A 19,467-nucleotide genomic window follows, 5' to 3' on the forward strand; every position below is an offset into this window, starting at 1 on the left:
TGCTCTGTTGTGATTGCAATACACATTGTTTGGCTATTCAATCTTTTGTCATTTCAATAACAAATACAGATAGTTGTAGTGATGTTCACTACTATCTGGGTAATTTCAGTGTAAGAGGTATTGATTGGGAAATCTATAAGAGAGTGCAGTAGGAAATCTATAAAAGAGTGCAGTAGGAGTGAAAACTTATTCCTGGACACACTATTCAATTGTTACACAGAACAGTTGGTCAAAGAGCCATGCCCCTTGGAGCTTATGTTGCCAACTCTGGTTGGACATATTCCTGGATGGTGTCATCACATAACCTCCTGCCCCAAGCACTCTGCCCCCACACTCCTGCCACAGGTCACCCAACATGTCGATCCTCATGGCACACTGCCTTCCCATGCCAATTGGAAAGTGAGCACACACTTTGTTACCTGATTGGATGATTTTTGACTCTCAGCCTTTTTTTGCCATCTCATATTTTTATTAAACTGATTACTAATTACAAAGTGTTACAATAATTTTTTTTTTAAAGCGGTTTTTTTTATTGCCCCTATGATTTTTCTCCTGCGTTGCTGGCAGCAGTGTCAGGGCGATTAGTCTTTAATTCCAGGAAACTCCAGGGCAATCTTGGAGGGTTGGTAACCCTAACTGTGGCATCAACTGCTGTCCTGGCTGAAAGGAGTACAGCCCAGGGTTAGAACCGGGGCCCTTATTGATGCGTGTGGTTCAGCGTCACACTGATGGTTCATTTATCCACCTGTGATTTTGCTGCCAAAACAACTGCCTTTTGAACCATGGTGCTATGCTTAACAAGACAGTTAATGATTATAATAGTTACGACGCGCAATTGGCTCTTACTGCACCTGTAATTCTTAATTAGAAATGAAATTACCCCCACCTTCTCTGGTTGTTGTATATATTTATGTGTGTATGTGTGTGTGTTTGGAATGATTTTGAGGTGACTGAGCAGCAACAACGCGTTGCCCGAACTGTAGGCAGCGACGCTGGGCTTCCTGCGGCTTGCCGTCGAGGGGCGCTGCTGCGCTGCGCTGGGGCCGGGCGGAAGGAATGGACGCTTTGGACGCGCTGCTGGACGAGGTGGCGCTGGAGGGCCTGGACGGCACCACCTTCTCCACGCTCTGGTTCCGGCTGGAGAGCCGCATCCCCACTTTCTCGCTGCTGCTCGACGCGGCCACCAAGCAGTTCCTGTGGGAGGCTTTGATCAGTAGCCGGGAGGTTGAGTTCTATGAGCTGCTCGAGCAGAGGCCTCCCTTAGTCTTTTATGACAGGTGAGTGTTGTTGGTTGGGAGGAGGATGGGAGTTTACGTTTTCAATTGCATAAGGATAACAACAACTTGCCTATTTATATAGCGCCTTTAACATAGTAAAACGTTCCCGGGTGCTTCACATGAACGTTACTGAGCCACACAACCACATAGACAGGTGACCAAAAGATTGGTTAAATAAGTAGGTTTTAGGAAGCGTCTTAAAGAAAGACTTGCATTTATGCAGTGCCTTTCACGACCTGTGGACATCCCAAAGCGCTTCACGGCCAATGAAGTACTTTTGAAGTATATAGTCACTGTTGTACTGTAGGAAATACGGCAGACAGTTTGCACAGCAAGCACCCACAAACAGCAGTGAGATCATCTGTTTTCAGTGATGTTGGTTGAGGGATAAATATTGGCCAGGACACCCGGAAGAACTCCCCTGCTCTCCTTCGAAATAGTGCCATGGGATCGGTTACGTCCACCAGAGAGGGCAAACGGTGCCTTAGTTTAATGTCTCATCCAAAAGACGGCACCTCTGACAGTGCAGCGTTAAAGGAGGGGAGGAGAGAGAGGCGGAGAGAATTCCAGAGCTGAAGGCACTGCCGCTAATGGTGGAGAGATGAAAATCGGGGATGCGCAAGAGGCCAAATTGGAGGCGTCTCGGAGGGTTGTAGGACTAGAGGCAGTTACAGAGATGGGGAGGGGGCCTGGCCATGGAGGGATTTGAAAATGAGAATTTTAAAATCGAGGCGCTGTGGCTCAGTGGTAGCCCTCTTGCCTCTGAGTTAGAAGATTGTGGGTTTTCCACTCCAGAGACTTGAGCACATAATCTAGGCTGACATTCCAGTACAGTACTAAGGAAGTGCTGCACTGTCAGAGGTGACGTGTTTCGGATGAGACGTTAAATTGAGGCCCACTCAGGTGGATGTAAAAATCACACGGCACTATTAGTGCTTTCACCCTGAACTAGATAATTTCATTCAATTTGCTTCCAATTTCCACCCTTCCCTCACCTTAACTTGGTCCATCTCCGACCCTTCCCTTCCCTTCCTCGACTTCTCCATCTCCATCTTTGGGGATAGGTTATTGACAAACATTCACTACAAGCCCACTGACTCCCACAGCTACCTGGACTACACTTCCTCCCACCCCGCCTCCTGTAAGGACTCTCTTCCATTCTCCCAGTTTCTCCGTCACCGCCGCATCTGTTCTGACGATGCCACCTTCCATACCAGCGCTTCTGACATGTCTTTTTTCCTCAACCAAGGATTCCCCTCTACTGTGGTTGACACGGCCCTCGACTGTGTCCGTTCTATTTCCCGCACTTCTGCCCTCACCCCTGCCCCTCCCTCCCGGAACCACGATAGAGTTCCCCTTGTCCTCACCTTTCACCCCACCAACCTCCACATTCAACGGATCATCCTCCGCCATTTTCGCCACCTCCAGCGTGATCCCACCACCAAACACATCTTCCCCTCACCTCCCCTTTCAGCATTGCGAAGGGACTGCTCACTCCACGACGCCCTGGTCCACTCCTGTATCACCCCTTCCCCTTCGCCCGGCACCTTCCCGTGCAAGCGCAGGAGATGCAACACATGCCCTTATACCTTCCCACTGTCCAGGGCCCCAAACACCCCTTCCAGGTGAAACAGCGATTTACTTGTACTTCTTGCAATTTAGTATACTGTATTCGCTGCTCACAATGTGGTCTCCTCTGCATTGGGGAGACCAAACCCAGATTGGGTGACCGCTTTGCGGAACACCTCCGTTCAGTCTGTAAGGGGGACCCCGAGCTTCTGGTGGCCTGTCACTTTAATTCTCCACTCCACTCCCACTCGGACCTCACCGTCCTCGGCCTCCTGCATTGTTCCACGGAAGCTCAGTGTAAGCTCGAGGAACAGCACCTCATCTTTTGATTAGGCACTTTACAGCCTTCTGGACTCAACATAGAGTTCAACAATTTCAGACCGTAACCTCGGCCCCTATCATATATATATATTTTATATCCACACTTTTTGTTCGTGCCTTCTGTTCTTCTCTCCCACGTGGCAGCTGTCTTTCATTCTGCCAGCGCAATTTACACTTCACCTAGAGCCATCCTTTGTTTCTTAACCTGTCCCATTACCGTCTCCTTTTGCCTTGAATATCTGTTAATGTCTCTTAATCTTTCCTGCCTTCTATCCTATCTCAGACCTTCCCTTTTGTTCTTTTATCCCCTCCGCGCCCCCCCCCCCTCCTTTCCCAGCCACTACACTTGCTTAAAAACCTGTTCCGTTTCTTGCTTTTTTCCGGTTCTGACGAAAGGTCATCGACCTGAAACGTTAACTCTGTTTCTCTCTTCACAGATGCTGCCTGACCTGCTGAGTATCTCCAGCATTTTCTGTTTTTATTTGTGTGTCTATATTAGGTGTTAATACCTAGCAGTTCTGTCTATTGTTTTTAACCAGGATTATAAAGCTGTAAGAAAAGGTATAACTTTAGTCTCCAGCATTAAATTTGGTTACTAGTAATTCAAATTCTTTTAGTGAAATTAAAATGGTGCTCTTCAAATTTAATATTCACTAATGAAGAATACCCATTCTAAATTGTTAGTACAACTGCTGTGACTAGTGCTTTGAATATTCAACTGCATTTTAATCTTTTTATATTTTGTTTCTAAGATATGAAGAAATTGATCCAGAGACAGGAATTCAAGAGACACGGAGGGATCCTACACCTAGAGATGATATCTATCCTGTTTGCATCATTTCAGATAATAAAGATGCAATTCAGGGTTCCTGTCAGTATTTTAACAAGCGCAAAAATGTTTCCGCACAGATGAGGACTCCGCAGTATAAATCACGCTGTACGTTGGATGAAGCCGTAAAAAGGTCAGTTATGAAATCTTATTATCTAAAACTTTGCGCCATTCAAAGTATTGAATTTTCAAAAATTCGGCACTTTAAAATTGCATCTTGTCTTATGACGCCTATATTTTCTAACAGTTTAACCTAGTGAAGCTGACAGCTGGGTTTAAAACTACATTTTTGACAAGGCAGCGACTGCTGCCAACGAAGTTGAAGTACTTGCACATGCCCAGATTCTGTGTTTTTGGTTGTTCGCTAACCGAAAAGAAACGTGGCAGATAATTTGCAGAGCTCCATGAAAGTTTTTATGGTTTCGAGTGGAAATAAAACTGTTGGGTGAAACTATGCTGTGAAGCCGTTTGCAGCAACTGTTAAATACATCTGTTAGTTGCTCCGTGAAGAGGCGGTCAGTCACATTTTGTATAGGCTTTGTTTACTTTTTAATCGGGATGAAACTTTATAAAATAACGTGGACACAATGTCGCCTGGAGAAAGTTTGGAGGCTCAGTTTGAAAAAATCGAATCCATGTTAAAGGATAACAAGTGCAAAGTGAACAGTGAATGTGAAGATCAATGATGAGCTTAATGCATTTGTGCCGAACCGAGCCACGTCAGGAAAAGAAAATCTGCTCCAGCAAAACTCGGCAAACTCCAAACAAATAAATCTTCTCAACCCTCCTCCCGCAAAATTATTATACATTGATACTTAAACCACCCTGCGGTATTATACACGATATTATACATTAATAATAAACGCACAGATTAATGCGCAGAATACTTCTGTGCAGCTTCTGGTTCGTTGGCAGCAGCTTCTGGTTCGTTGGCAGCAGTCACTATGTTTTGAGAAATGGGCCATATTACTTTCATGACTTAGTGCTGCAGGAGTTAGAGATGGGCAGGGGCAGGGCATGGACACATTTAAAAATGAGGAGAGTTTTAAATTTGAAGCAGTGGCCGGGCAGTGGAGGGATCGAGAGAGTTGGTGGTTGTAATATATGCGGGTAGAACAAATGAGGAACAGAGACACGATGAGTTGCTAGTCAAGGTGCTTGTTTACTAGGCCAGAGCGAACTGAGCATGCTTGTACGAAACCATGTGATATTACATGGCACGGCTTTCTCCTTTTTTATAAAAAAAAAAAAAAAAATGTACATATTTTGGTTTGGTGTTGAACCAATTTTCAGGCTGTTTTGTTCTGGTTCCGAACTCAAAGAAGTAGGTACCACCACTCTGTTTCCCCACTTTATACAACCTTACTCACAAGAAATTCAGTACGACAGTTATGGGATGGTTTCAGCTCTGTGTGCAGACACTGATCAGTCCATCCATTCAAGGTGTTTCCATACACTTTTCAGTACTGAGTCTTTGAGTCTCATCTGCAATCTCAGTTGCATTCATGGGAAAGTCTTTGTCAATTGCACCTAGCGTGAAAATCTCTCCTTCACTCCCAACACGAGTCTTCATGTGGCAACCCGGACAAGGCATCTGCGATTGCGTTTTGCTTTGAAGTGCGATATTCAATCGTATAGTCATATTGTGCCAACAAGACTGCCCAACGTTGCATTCTTGATGCGGCCACTGCAGGGATGGCAGATTTGGGCCCCAATATTGCTAGGAGCGGTTTGTGATCGGTTATCAGGGTAAACTTTCTGCCGATCAGGAACTGTTGGAATTTCTTGATTCCAAACACTATGGCGAGTGCTTCCTTTTCAATCAGCGCGTAGTTTCTTTTGCTCTTTGTGAGGGTTCGCGACGTGAATGCGATTGGTTTCTCTTGGCCGTCATCCATTACGTGGCTTATGACCCCTCCCACACGCTAACTTAAGCATCACGCTCTATGTCGTAGTGCACAAATAGAGCATTGCTTGAGAGACTTCTCTTGCAAGCATTGTAAGCTTCCTGTTGCGCTTTTGTCCACTTCCACTGGACATCCTTATTGAGGAACTCGTACAATGGAGCTAACATGGTCGCTAACTCAGGTAAGAAACGTGTGTAGTACTGGACCATTCCAAGGAAAGATCTTAACTCCGACATGTTCTCTGGCTTTGGAGCATTGATGACAGCATCAACCTTTTCCTTAACTGGTTGCAAGCCATTTGCATCAACTTTCAGACCAAGGTACACAACCTCGGGCTGCACAAAAGCACATTTGCTCCTTTTCAATTTGACATTGTGGGAATTCAACCTTTGAAGCACTAAATCTAACACTTCTAGATTTTCTTCCTCGCTGCTTGTTGCGATCAGCACATCGTCTTGATTGTATAAGCAATTTGGAATTCATTGTAAAATCTTATCCTTTGTAGCTTGGAAGATTTTGGGGGAGGACTTTACACCATATGGCAGCTTGGTGTATGAGTACAGTTCCTTGTGTGTGTTGCTAGTGAGAATACTGTTGACTCTCTGTCAACATTCAGCTGAGCTGAGGTTTTCTTCCTCGCTGCTTGTTGTGATCAGCACATCGTCCTGGTATGGCTCTCTTTGCTCCCTTAAGTCCAAGGAACGCAGACTCAAAACGGATATGGCGGACAACTGGTTTAGCCATTCACCGCCAGATCTGGCTGGACCACATAAAGCACTATCAGGTCCTGCTCTCATCTGCCAAAATTGCTCACTATTCCAGAATCATTCTGGGATGCAAAGATAAACCCCGCCTCCTATTCTCTACTGCTAACCATCTTCTTAAACCCCTCTCCCCTGTCTCCTCCACCCTCGCCTCCAATAACAAATGAGACCATCCGTTCAGCTGCCTCTGCCACTTCCCTTCCTTCACCTAGCCCACTGGGCCAAACTTCCTCTAAGGTTCCCCCCTGCCCTAGCCCTGAACACTCCTCTTTCTCCAGTTTCTCTCTGATCTCCCCTCATGATCTCTCTGCGCTCATCTTGTCTGAGACCCACCTCCTGCTCCCTCGACCCTGTTCCCACCAAAATGCTGACCACCCAACTTCCTTTTCTGGTTCCCATATTAGCTGATATTGTTAAGGGTTCTCTCTCCTTGGGTACTATCCCCCTCTCCCTCAAATCTGCCGTCATCACCCCTCTCCTCAAAAACCAAACCTTGATCCCTCCGTCCTTGCAAACTAGAGCCCCCTCTCCAAAGTCCTTGAACGTGTTGTTGCCTCCCAAATCCATGCTCATCTTTCCCGCAATTCCATGTTTGAATCCCTCCAGTCAGGTTTCCGCCCTTGCCACAGTACCGAAACGGCTCCTATCAAAGTCACAAATGACATCCTTTGTGACTGTGACAAAGGTAAACTATCCCTCCTCAACTTCTTGACTTGTCTGCAGCCTTTGACACAGTTGACCACTCCATCCTTCTCCAATGCCTCTCCACTGTCATCCAGCTGGGCAGGATTGCACTTGCCTGGTTCCATTCTTATCTATCTAATCGTAACCAGAGAATCCCCTGCAATGGCTTATCTTCCCGCTCCCGCATCATTACTTCTGGTGTCCCCCAAGGATCTATCCTTGGCCCCCTCCTATTTCTCATCTACATGTTGCCCCTTGGCGACATCATCCGAAAACACAGCGTCAGTTTCCACATGTACGCTGACGACACCAGCTCTACCTCACTACTTCTCTCGACCGCTCCACGGTGTCTAAATTGTCAGACTGCTTGTCTGACATACAGTTCTGGATGAGCAAAAATTTTCTCCAATTAAATATTGGGAAAACCAAAGCCCTTGTTCTCCGTCATCGCCACAAACTCCGTTCCCTAGCCACTGACTCCATCCCTCTATCTAACATCTGTCTGAGGCTGAACCACACTGTTTGCAACCTTGGTATCATATTTGACCCTGAAATGAGCTTCCGACCACATATCCGCGGCATAACCCAGACCGCCTATTTCCACCTCCGTAACATCGCCCGTCTCCGCCCTTGCCTTGGCTCATCCGCTGCTGAAACCCTCATCCATGTCTTTGTTACCTCTAGACTTGACTATTCCAACGCACTCCTGGCTGGCCTCCCACATTCCACCCTACGTAAACTTGAGGTCATCCAAAACTCGGCTGCCCGTGTCCTAACTCGCACCAAGTCCCGTTCACCTATCACCCCTGTACTCGCTGACCTACATTGGCTCCCGGTTAAGTAGCACCTCAGTTTCAAAATTCTCATCTTTGTTTTCAAATCCCTCCATGGCCTCACCGCTCCCTATCTCTGTAATCTCCTTCAGCCCCACAAACCCCCCCCCCACCCCCCCCTCGAGATATCTGCGCTCCTCTAATTCTGCCCTCTTCAGGATCCCTGATTATAATCGCTCAACCTTTGGTGGCCGTGCCTTCTGTTGCCTAGGCCCTAAGCTCTGGAATTCCTTGCCTAAACCAGTCCGCCTCGCTACCTCTCTTTTTCCTCCTTTAAGACGCTCCTTTAAACCTACCACTTTGACCAAGCTTTTGGTCACCTGCCCTAATTTATCCTTATGTGGATTGGTGTCAAATCTTTTGTCTTAAAATACTCCTGTGCAGCGCTTTGGGACGTTTTACTACGTTAAAGGCTATATAAATACAAGTTGTTATTGAGTGCTGCATACAAATCTTGTGATGTAGGTAATGGGTACTGCTTGGTTGATAGTAACTTTGTAGTCACCGCACAAGCGTACAGTTTTGTCTGCTTTAGACATTACCACAATCGGGGTAGCCCATTCACTTTTGTCAGTTTTTACTAGCACTCGGTTCTCTCCATCTGACTTTTCAACGCATAGGGGACCGGCCTTGCCTTACAATAGACAGGCTTCACATTGGACTTGATACGGATATGAGCGTCGTGCGCAGTGATGCCCTCATAACTGTCTGAGAACATGCTTTTATACTTTTTCAGCATTGTGTCGAGTTGCTTCTTTGAAGCATCTACACTGAAGATGTTTTTCCAGTCTATTTTTTACTTTCTCATCCAGTCTTTGCCCATGAGGGTTGGCCTGTTGTTGTAGCTCGCTACAATAATAGGAAGCTTTACTGACTGGCCATTGTGCTGAACTGTACATTCCATTTGTCCACATGTCTCTAGGATTTCTCCAGAGTATGTTTTTAACTCTACGGTACTCTTTGTAAGTGGTATTTGATTAAACTTATTCTCATGTCCTTACTCATGATAGAGCAGTCTGCTGCTGTGTTGATACACTTATCAATATATTGGTCATTGATAAAGTTTTATACGGAGGTCTTCCTCATGACTGCAGGTGTTGCTGCTAGTGGCATAGATGCTGTAGATGTCCAGTTCTTCAATATCAGGTGTGTTCACTTCAATATTGTGGATTCCTCCCTTTTTGTTGCTGCTTTGCATTGCCACTAGAATGGTTCTTACTTCCTGCTTTAGATCTAGCTCTGCAAGCCTTGCATTTCTGTATTGGCAAGACTCTGGTGAGTGATTTCCATTGCAGCGATAACAATTCACTGAACTGCTCTCACCGACATGCTTTTGACTTGGTCTCTCAGCTTTAGGTTTGACGGTGGCTTTGTGACTAGACCTCAGCTGCACTAGTCACTTGAGTTGGATGGAGCTTCCTAGCATTCTTAGACACCATCTCCATAGATAGGGCAATTTTGGATGCCACGTCAAATGTTAAGTTCGGAGTGTTCAGTAACTTGGACTGTGTGCGCTCATCCACCAGTCCACACACCAAACTTAGCTCGCAACGCACGATCCAGAAATGTACCGAAGTTACAATGCAAAGACAGGTTCTTAAGACCTACAATGTACTCACCGATAGTTTCACTTTGTTTTTGGTTTCTGGTACCAAACTTGGAGCGCTCTGCTATTTCTAATGGCTTTGGGTCGAAATGGTCCTCGAGTTTCTTGACTGTCTTCTAGCGACGCACCCTTTCGCTTTCCCTGGCGCGAGTAGGTTTGTCAACATTCTGTAGACATCTGGCACGATCTCCGTTAGAAAAATTGCTTTTTTACGTTCACGAATTACTTTTATTTTGAGCTTGAACATTCTTATCTGCACTTTCGGTCTCAATAATGTTATTGGCCTTAAGAAAAATCTCCATCCGCTCAATGTAAGAACCAAACGGTTCACAAGCTCGGTCATACATGCCGAGGATTCCGATGAATCCCGTAAGCGCGGCCATGATTGTCCCATTCCTGTTGAACAGTGACTCGGCACGCTACCTATGAGAATCAATGTCGCTATTGCTGTGTATACATACATGCGAAGGCGAAGCACAGACGATTCTGCATCCGCATTAACCGTAAAACATCACAAAAAGTTCATTTTAGATGTCACAAATTCACCTTAAACTTTTCCACTCGAAGGTTGAACACTATCCTTCCCTAAAAGTGGCTTTGGGATCCCATTCTCGTTGCTAAACAAATGTTGAACAGAGACACGATGAGTTGCTAGACAAGATGCTTGTTTACTAGGTCAGAGCGAACTGAGCACGCTCATACCAAACCATGTGACAAAACATTACAATGGTGAGGTAGAGCTGGGTGTCATCAGCGTACATCTGGAAACTGGCCCCTTGTCTACAGATGATATCGCCAAGGAGCAACATGTAGAAGAGAAGGAGGAGGCCAAGTCTAGATCCTGTGGAGTTCCAGATGTTACATTGTGGGGGTGGGAAGAAGAAGCCATTGTTAGAGATGCTTTGATCAGAAAGGCAAGGGTAGAACCCAGCAAGGACAGTCCCCTGAGCTGGACAACTGAGGGAGAGGCTTTGGAGGAGGACCAGAATGTAGTGCTTTTTTTTAAGCATTTTCACAATGTACACTCATTCAAGTGCCACAGAGTGATAATGTACAGAGAAGGGAAGTACCATTGAAACCAGCAGGTCAGTCCGTACCTGTAAAGAAAAAGACGAGTTATGATGCAGTACTTTTATTGCACTGCAAACATGTATCTCAGTGCTTCATATCTTTTTTATATATTCTACTGTAATGACTCTCTCATTCACTCGAGAATTATTCTGGTTTGTTCTGTAGATGGGGAGAAAAGCTGGTCATCGTCACCTCTCAAATGTTACGTCATCGAGCTCTGATTGGGTGGGAAAGTGATCCAGAGTTAAAACTGCCTGACTATTCCTATTGTATACTGGAGAGGTTGGGTAGAGCAAGATGGCAGGGAGAGCTGCAAAGAGACCTTCACAGTGGAGCCTTCAAGTGAGGACATTTTGCATTCACAGAAATTAGATCCATTTTGTGCAACTGTTTTGATTTTTAAAAGTAATAATTTTTTTCTTGTAGAGTTGATGCCCGTAAAATGCATTATCACAGACGAGTTCTCGACAGAAACGACCTGATTACTCTCCAGTCCCATGTGATTCGGCAGCCGAATGGCAACCAGCAGTATTCCATTCTGCTCCTTCTCAAACGCTTTCATGTTGACCGGTAAAATAGATCACTTTGAAAACTGTTGTTCACGTTCATTGTTTTACAATAAAGCTGTTAGAATATGAAATTATTTAATAGGCAATAATGCTACACTTTTTGGTACTAATGCTGAGGTGTTTCAGCATCTCATTGATGCAAGGTGTGCAGTCAGGGGAAGTCACCCAGAACGGTTATGGAAAGGGACCGTTTTTGTAGCCAGTGCAAAGGGACTTTTGCTAACATTCAAAAATTATGTTTAAAAAAAAGAATTAACTGCCCCACTAGCTCCTCATTAGCAGTAAAAAAGAATCTCCTCAGTATTTGCTGAGCAGGCAGGCACCGAGTTCTGCTCGCCTGGACAGAGAGCAGCGTGGAGCTGGCAGTATAACTGAGCACTGCTACCTCCGCGGCACCTGGTAGTAAAGCAGTGCGGTACATTGAGAGCTGAAATCCAGTCTGACTACTTAATGGCAGTCTCAGTGACAAACTACCTGGATCATATCACATCGGTGATTGTTGCAGTCAGAACTCAACTGTCCTTTCTACGTTCAGTTTGGTGGTATTTCTATAGCATCTTAACTGCTCTGGACTGCAGAGAGAAATTTACATGAATAAAGTACATTTATTTCACTTGCCTATGCTCCCTGTATTTTGCACTGCAGTAAACTGAGAAGCTTGGGGAGGGGGGCGGGATGTTGGGGGCAGGTACATGTGCTGCAGATTGTTGTTTCAAACATAATGTCATCGCACCAAAAGTGGCTTGACTTATTCTCTCAGAAACTTGTAACTCTGGGCTACAAGTTTAGGGTCTTGTCTATTCTATCAGGTGCTAGTCACACTCATAAGCAGTCTGAGCATCTTGCATTTAGGGGTGAGCCTGTACTGCTCAAGGGTCATGAGTGCGCTACGGAAAGCGAACTTTTTAAAGTTTAGACTGCTGCTATACGGATCTTCCACTAGAAACATAGAAGATAGGAGCAGGAGTCGGCCATTCGGCCCCTCGAGTCTGCTCTGCCATTCAATGAGATCATGGCTGATCATCCAAACTCAGTACCCGGTCCCTGCTTTCTCCCCATACCCCTTGATCCCTTTAGCCTTAAGAAATATATCCAACTCCTTCTTGAATATATTTAATGTATTGGCCTCAACTGCCTTCTGTGGTAGAGAATTCCACAGGTTCACCACTCTCTGGGTGAAGAAATTCCTCCTCATTTCTGTCCTAAATGGCCTACCCCTTATCCTTAGACTGTGACCCCTGGTTCTGGACTCCCCGACCATCGGGAACATCCTTCCTGCATCTAGTCTGTCTAGTCCTGTCAGAATTTTATACGTTTCAATGAGATCCCCTCTCATTCTTCTAAACTCCAGCGAGTACAAGCCCAATCGACCCAATCTCTCCTCAAATGTCATTCCTGCCATCCCAGGTATCAGCCTGGTGAATCTTCGCTGAACTCCTTCCATGGCAAGAACATCCTTCCTCAGATAAGGCGACCAAAACTGCACACAATACTCAAGATGTGGTCTCACCAAGGCCCTGTGCAACTGCAGCAAGACATCCTTGTTCCTGTACTCAAACCCTCTCGCTACGAAGGCCAACATGCCATTTGCCTTCTTAACCGCCTGCTGCACCTGCATGCTTACCTTCAGCAACTGGTGCACAAGGACACCCAGGTCTCGTTGCATTTCCCCTTCTCCCAATCTATTGCCATTCAGATAATAATCTGCCTTCCTGTTTTTGCCACCAAAGTGGATAACCTCACATTTATCCACGTTATATTGCATCTGCCATGCTTTTGCCCAATCACCCAACCTGTCCAAATCATCCTGGAGTTTCTCTGCATCCTCCTCACAGCACACACGCCCACCCAGCTTTGTGTCATCTGCAAATTTGGAGATATTGCATCTCGTTCCCTTGTCTGGATCATTAATATATATTGTGAATAGCTGGGGCCCAAGGACCGATCCCTGCGGTACCCCACTAGTCACTGCTTGCCACTCGGAAAAAGACCCGTTTATTCCAACTCTTGCTTTCTATCTGCCAACCAGTGCTTTCTGTCTGCCAACCAGTTCTCTATCCAAGTCAATACCTTGCCCCCAATCCCATGTGCCTTAACTTTACACGCGAATCTCTTATGCGGGACCTTCTCAAAAGCCTTCTGGAAGTCCAAATACACCACATCCACTGGTTCTCCCTTATCTATTTTACCAGTTACATCCTCAAAAAATTCCAGCAGATTAGTCCAGCACGATTTACCTTTTGTAAATCCATGTTGACTTTGTCCGATCCTGTCACTGTTTTCCAAGTGCTCTGCTATTACATCTTTTATAATGGACTCCAGCATTTTCCCCACTACCGATGTCAGGCTTACCGGTCTGTAATTCCCTGTTTTCTCTCTACCACCTTTTTTGAATAGTGGGGTAACATTAGCTACCCTCCAATCCATGGGTACTGTTCCAGATTCCATCGAATGCTAGAAGATGATCAGCAAAGCATCAACTATTTCTAGAGCCACTTCCTTAAGTACCCTAGGATGTAGATTATCAGGCCCTGGGGATTTATCGGCCTTCAATCCCATCAATTTCCCTAACACCATTTCCCTACAAATACTGATTTCTTTCAGTTCTTCTCTTTCATCAGACCCTATGTTCCCTGACATCTCTGGGAGGTCATTTGTGTCCTCCTTTGTGAAGACAGAACCAAAATATGTATTTAATTGGTCTGCCATTTCTTTGTTCCCCATTATAAATTCCCCTGATTCTGACTGCAAGGGACCTACGCTTGACTTCACCAATCTTTTTCTCTTCACATATCTATAAAAGCTTTTACAGTCAGTTTTTATGATCCCTGCAAGCGTACTCTCATATTCTATTTTCCCTTTCTTAATTAATCCCTTTGTCCTCCTTTGAATCCTAAACTGCTCCCAATCCTCAGGTTTACTGCTTTTTCTGGCCAATTTATATGTCCTCTCCTTGGATCTTATGCTATCCCTAATTTCCCTCGTTAGCTACGGTTGAGTCACCTTTTTTGATTTATTTTTATGCCAAACTGGGATGAACAAATTCTGTAGTTCATCCATGCGGTCTTTGAATGTTTGTCATTGCCTATCCACCGTCAACCCTTTGAGTGACATTCCCCAATCAATCCTACCCAACTCGCGCCTCAGACCATCGTAGTTTCCTTTATTTCAATTTAGGACCCTAGTCTCTGAGTCGACTACTTCAAATTCTTCATTAAGATGGAGAATGATCATATTATGATCGCTCCGACCCAAGGGGCCTCGTACAAGATTGCTAATTAATCCTTTCTCGTCACATAAAACCCAGTCTAAGATGGCCTGACCTCTGGTTGGTTCCTCGACATACTGGTCCAGGAAACCATCACTTAAACACTCCAGGAATTCCTCCTCCACAGTATTGTTACTAATTTGGTTAGCCCAATCTATATGTAGATTAAAGTCACCCATGATGACCGCTGTGCCCTTATTGCACGCATCTCTAATTTCCCTTTTAATGCCGTCCCCAACCTCCGCATTACTGTTTGGAGGTCTATATACCACTCCCACTAACGTTTTCTGCCCCTTGGTATTTCTCAGTTCTACCCATACAGATTCCACATCATCAGAGCTAATATCCTTCCTTACAATTGTGTTAATCCCTTCTTTAACCAGCAGTGCAACCGCACCTCCCTTTCCTTTTTGCCTATCTTTCCTGAATATTGAATACCCCTGGATGTTGAGTTCCCAGTCTTGGCCACCCTGGAGCCATGTTTCTGTAATCCCAATCAAATCATATTCGTTTACCTCTATTTGCACAGCTAATTCATCCACCTTATTACGAATGCTCCTCGCATTAAGACACAAAGCCTTCAGGCTTGTTTTTTTAACGCTCTTAGAATTATTATTTACTGTGGGCATGTTTGATTTAAACCGTTGATTTCTCTGACTGCCACTTTTTGTTTTTCTCCTTCCTATCTTTTGCTTTTATCCTTGTTTCCCTTTCATCTGTCCCCTTGCTCAGGTTCCCAACCCCCTGCCATTTTAGTTTAAACCCTCCCCCAGAACACTAGCAAACACTCCCCCTAGGACATCGGTCCCAGGTGCAAACCGTCCGGTTTGAACTGGTCCCACCTCCCCCAGAACCGGTTCCAATGTCCCAGGAATTTGAATCCGTCCCCCTTGCACCATTCCTCTAGCCACGTATTCATCTGAAATAGCCTTCTATTTCTACTCTGACTAGCACGTGGCACTGGTAGCAATCCTGAGATTACTACCTTTTTGAGGTCCTATTTTTTAATTTACCTCCTAACTCCCCATATTCCGCTTTTAGGACCTCATCCCGTTTTTACCTATATCGTTGGTACCTATATGCACCACGACAACTGGCTGTTCACCCTCCCCTTCCAAGATGTTCTGCAGCCGCTCTGAGACATCCTTGACCCTTGCACCAGGGAGGCAACACACCATCCTGGAGTCTCGTTTGCGGCCGCAGAAACGCCTATCTATTCCCCTTAAAATAGAATCCCCTATTACTATAGCTCTCCCCCTCTTTTCCTCCCGTCCTGTGCAGCAGAGCCACCCCTGGTGCCAGGAAGTTGGCTGCTGCTGCCTTCCTCTGGTAAGCCATCCCCCCCCCCCCCAACAGTACTCAAAGTGGTGTATCTGTTTGAGGGCGATGTCCACAGGGGACCCCTGCACTACCTGCCTGTGCCTAGTACTCTGTCTGTTGGTCACCCATTCCCTTTCTGCCTGTCCAACCTTTGCCTGTGGTGTGACCAACTGATCAAACGTGCTATTCACGACCTCCTCAGCCTCGCGAATGGTCCAGTATGAATCCAATCGCAGCTCCAGCGCAGCAGTGCGGTCTGCCAGTAGCTGCAGCTGGACACACTTCCTGCACACATAGTTGTCAGGGACACAGGAAGTGTTCCTGAGTTCCCACATAGCGCAGGAGGAGCATACAACGGGGCCGGGCTTTCCTGCCATGACTTACCCTTTAATTAATTGCAATTAAATTAAATCAAATCAATCCCACCAATTACACTACCGTTAAATAGTATATTTAAGGGCCCTGGTTTATAAACAGTCCCCGCTACACCACAGTGACTTTAGAAACTATAAACCAAAGAGTTAAAGTTTATAAAGAGAGAAATACTCACCAACCAGTCACTTACCTGCTTTCTGGTGACGTCCCACTTCGATTACTTTTTACTTCTTTCCCTCTGCGATTGGAGATTGGTACGCTCTGAGGCCTACCTGGTCTCTCGGACCCTTTTGTACTGCCGCCGCTCCGCGATTCCCGCCGAGATTTCGCCCGCTGACGCTGTGTTAGGTGTGCCTACTGTATTGTGTGACCTGTATTGCTCCTATGTACATATACTTTACAATGTTCTCAAATTTGTTTGTTTTTAAAAAATAGAATGCTGTCGGTGATGTACACTGACAAGAGGTATGTTTTGTTTAACTGGTTCACATTTATATTTGTAACCTGCAGGAGAAGCAAGTATGACATTTTAATGGAAAAAATCTCCAATATCCTTGAGAGTCGGCCCAATCAGCTGGAAGTCATGCTAACTCTTAGGGATGAGCTGGTAAGTGTCTCCAAAGCACAATCATGGGGTAAACAGATGGGGTGAAGTACTATGGTACTCTCCGACCTGATGATTTATCTTTTTGCTTCTGTATAATTTACTTTCAATGGGTAGCTTTCTGTTTTGGGCTATGTACTGGTAGTTTCCATCGATTTGGAGGGCACAGTGGGTAGTTCATACTATTTCTGATATTGAGCACAAGAAAATGTATTGGGAAGAAGTTATACTATCATCTTCAAGAGCCCATTCTTCATGTGTGAGCCCGGACAGTGACCGTCAGCCAGCTGTTTCACTCCAGAGCATATTGCTGCCAAACCTAATTCTGTTCTTATTGGATAGTGATGAGAAACAGGACCTTTACTTATTTTTTAAGTACCTAATGAATATTAAAGCAATTGGAGGAGATGTAGGAGAAACCATCCACTCTGATCATTCTTTGTGAAAGTGGCAATGAGAGATTCTTGTTTTATTGAACAGTTGCACTGCAGTTAATGCTCTGACTGATATCACCCCACCACAATTCCTGAAGTGGGGATATTTACGGCGCTCTGCAGAAGCACCTTGAAATAAGCTTTTTATTTTTTCAAAAAGTATCCGATACAATAGAAGATCTCTGGGATTTAGCTGCAGAGTTATCTTTTCCTTGGGGGAAGAATTTAAAATAAGTTACCAAGTGGCAAAAGTGTGTTCGATTCCTAGCCTTGAATGATATTCAAGCTCTTGCACTATCGCTCAGTTTTGCAGTTTGACTGCATTGTGATAGTAATCCTGAAGAAGTGCACCTATCTTAGCTAAATGATTGTAGAGCAACATTGACAATAGTTGTGACCGTGTCAATGGTGTGAATCAAGAAAGTGGGAACTGTGGGTAGCTAAAGAGGGATGGGGCGAGGCTTTACAACTAAAGCTAAATGGGAGAGAAAAAAATTAAAACTGAAATAATCTGAGTCATCCTGTTTCAATTTTCTAGGTGAACTTAGTCAAATTGTAATTTTAAGATGATCTTTTTGCATATGTAGCACCTGTTGACCTGTGTGTACCTGTAATTGTGTCTGACCAAAAGATAAAAACAAAACTCTTGCCAATCCTACAATTTGTCAAAGTATTTGTCCGCAATGAGGAAATTCAGGTTCAGAATTTCATGAAGCCAAGCAATGGAAAGGATCAAGTTATTGTCATTACTATAGTGTCCATGTGTAGATAGACACTGAAGACAGGAGTTGGTTCATAGGTATTTACTAAGCAAGTCTGGGGGGGTTTCTAAAGGAGTGGCAATTACTGGCATTACGCACACCTGGGGCTCTTAAAGGCACACACACCACAATTCCTCCCCTTCTAGCTAACTAGTACATCATATTTTAAGTAATTATTAATTACATGTTATATGCAAAATAATATACATTGCTGTATTAATTAATTATAAGTTAGTCTCTCAGGAGGCTTCCTGACTCGGTCCGGATAACGCCTCGGGGGTGTAGTAGTTTCTGGTGGTGTAGTAGGTTCTTCTGGCAAGGCTGATTCGGCTTGAAGGCCAGTGTCGGGTTCATCGGGCTCCAGTATCACCGGATCGGAGGTAGATATGGGTATCTCTACTTCATCGTTAGATGTATAGAGTGGTGGTGTAGGTTGTCCCTTTTCGGATGACTTGATGATTTGGTCAGCATGGCGCCTTATTATGCTGTCTCCGATGTCCACGGTATACATCAGTGGTCCTAATCGTGTGCAGATAGTTCCAGGCTGCCATTTCTCGGTACGGTAGTCCCGGGCCAAAACCGGTTGGCCTATCTGGAAGGCCTTTCATTCATGCCCTGAAACTGCCGGTTCTCCACGTTCCTTCGGATGTTGGGCTTGACCAAATCCAGCCGGCATCTTAGGTTTCTATTGTAGAACATCATGGCGGGAGTTTGGTTCATAACCATATGCGTTGCATTCCTATATGCAAATAAGAAGTTATCCACCTTGTGCTGAAGTTTTATGTCTTCATTACCCATGGCCTTGATGGCCTTCTTGAAGGTCTGGACAAACCTTTCAGCCAATCCATTGGTAGCGGGATGGTATGGGGCAGACGTGTAGTGCTTTACCCCATTGTTCTTTAAGAACTTTCTGAATTCTTCGGACACAAATTGCGGTCCATTATCAGAACATATCTGCTCCGGCAGCCCATTCCTGGCAAATATGGTCCTTAATACTGTGATGGTTTTTTCCGTGGTGGTGGAGGACATCTTTATTACCTCCGGCCACTTGGAGTGTGCATCAACTGCGATTAAGAACATTGAGTCCATAAATGGACCAGCAAAGTCGATGTGCACCCTTTGCCAGGGAGATGAGGGCCACTCCCATGGATGTAGAGGGGCCTGTGGCGGAGCATTTTGGACCTTCTGGCATCCTAGGCAGCTCTTGGTCATGTCTTCGATGTCTCCATCGATACCTGGCCACCATACAAACGCCCTAGCTAGGTTCTTCATTTT

General features: G+C 45.1%; 1 protein-coding gene across 3 annotated transcripts in view; it reads left to right on the plus strand.

Moving 5' to 3' along the window:
* The first annotated feature begins 920 nt into the window (after window positions 1-920).
* gtf3c1 (general transcription factor IIIC subunit 1) overlaps window positions 921-19,467 on the plus strand; it is a 92,514-nt gene continuing 73,967 nt past the window's right edge. For 2 of the 3 annotated variants that reach the window (XM_086000581.1, XM_086000582.1), the window contains exons 1-5: window positions 922-1,277; window positions 3,920-4,129; window positions 11,027-11,203; window positions 11,288-11,431; window positions 16,904-17,000. In XM_086000581.1, the coding sequence (XP_085856707.1) occupies window positions 1,057-1,277; window positions 3,920-4,129; window positions 11,027-11,203; window positions 11,288-11,431; window positions 16,904-17,000 (849 nt within the window). In that variant the 5' untranslated portion in view covers window positions 922-1,056. Of the gene's footprint in view, window positions 1,278-3,919; window positions 4,130-11,026; window positions 11,204-11,287; window positions 11,432-16,903; window positions 17,001-19,467 lie in introns of all 3 variants that reach the window. The other variant, XM_086000583.1, reaches the window with a different exon arrangement.

The sequence above is a fragment of the Somniosus microcephalus genome, chromosome 11 (genome assembly GCF_052327205.1).
Source record: "Somniosus microcephalus isolate GS21.2 chromosome 11, FLI_Smic_1.0, whole genome shotgun sequence".
Taxonomy (NCBI): Eukaryota; Metazoa; Chordata; class Chondrichthyes; order Squaliformes; family Somniosidae; genus Somniosus; species Somniosus microcephalus.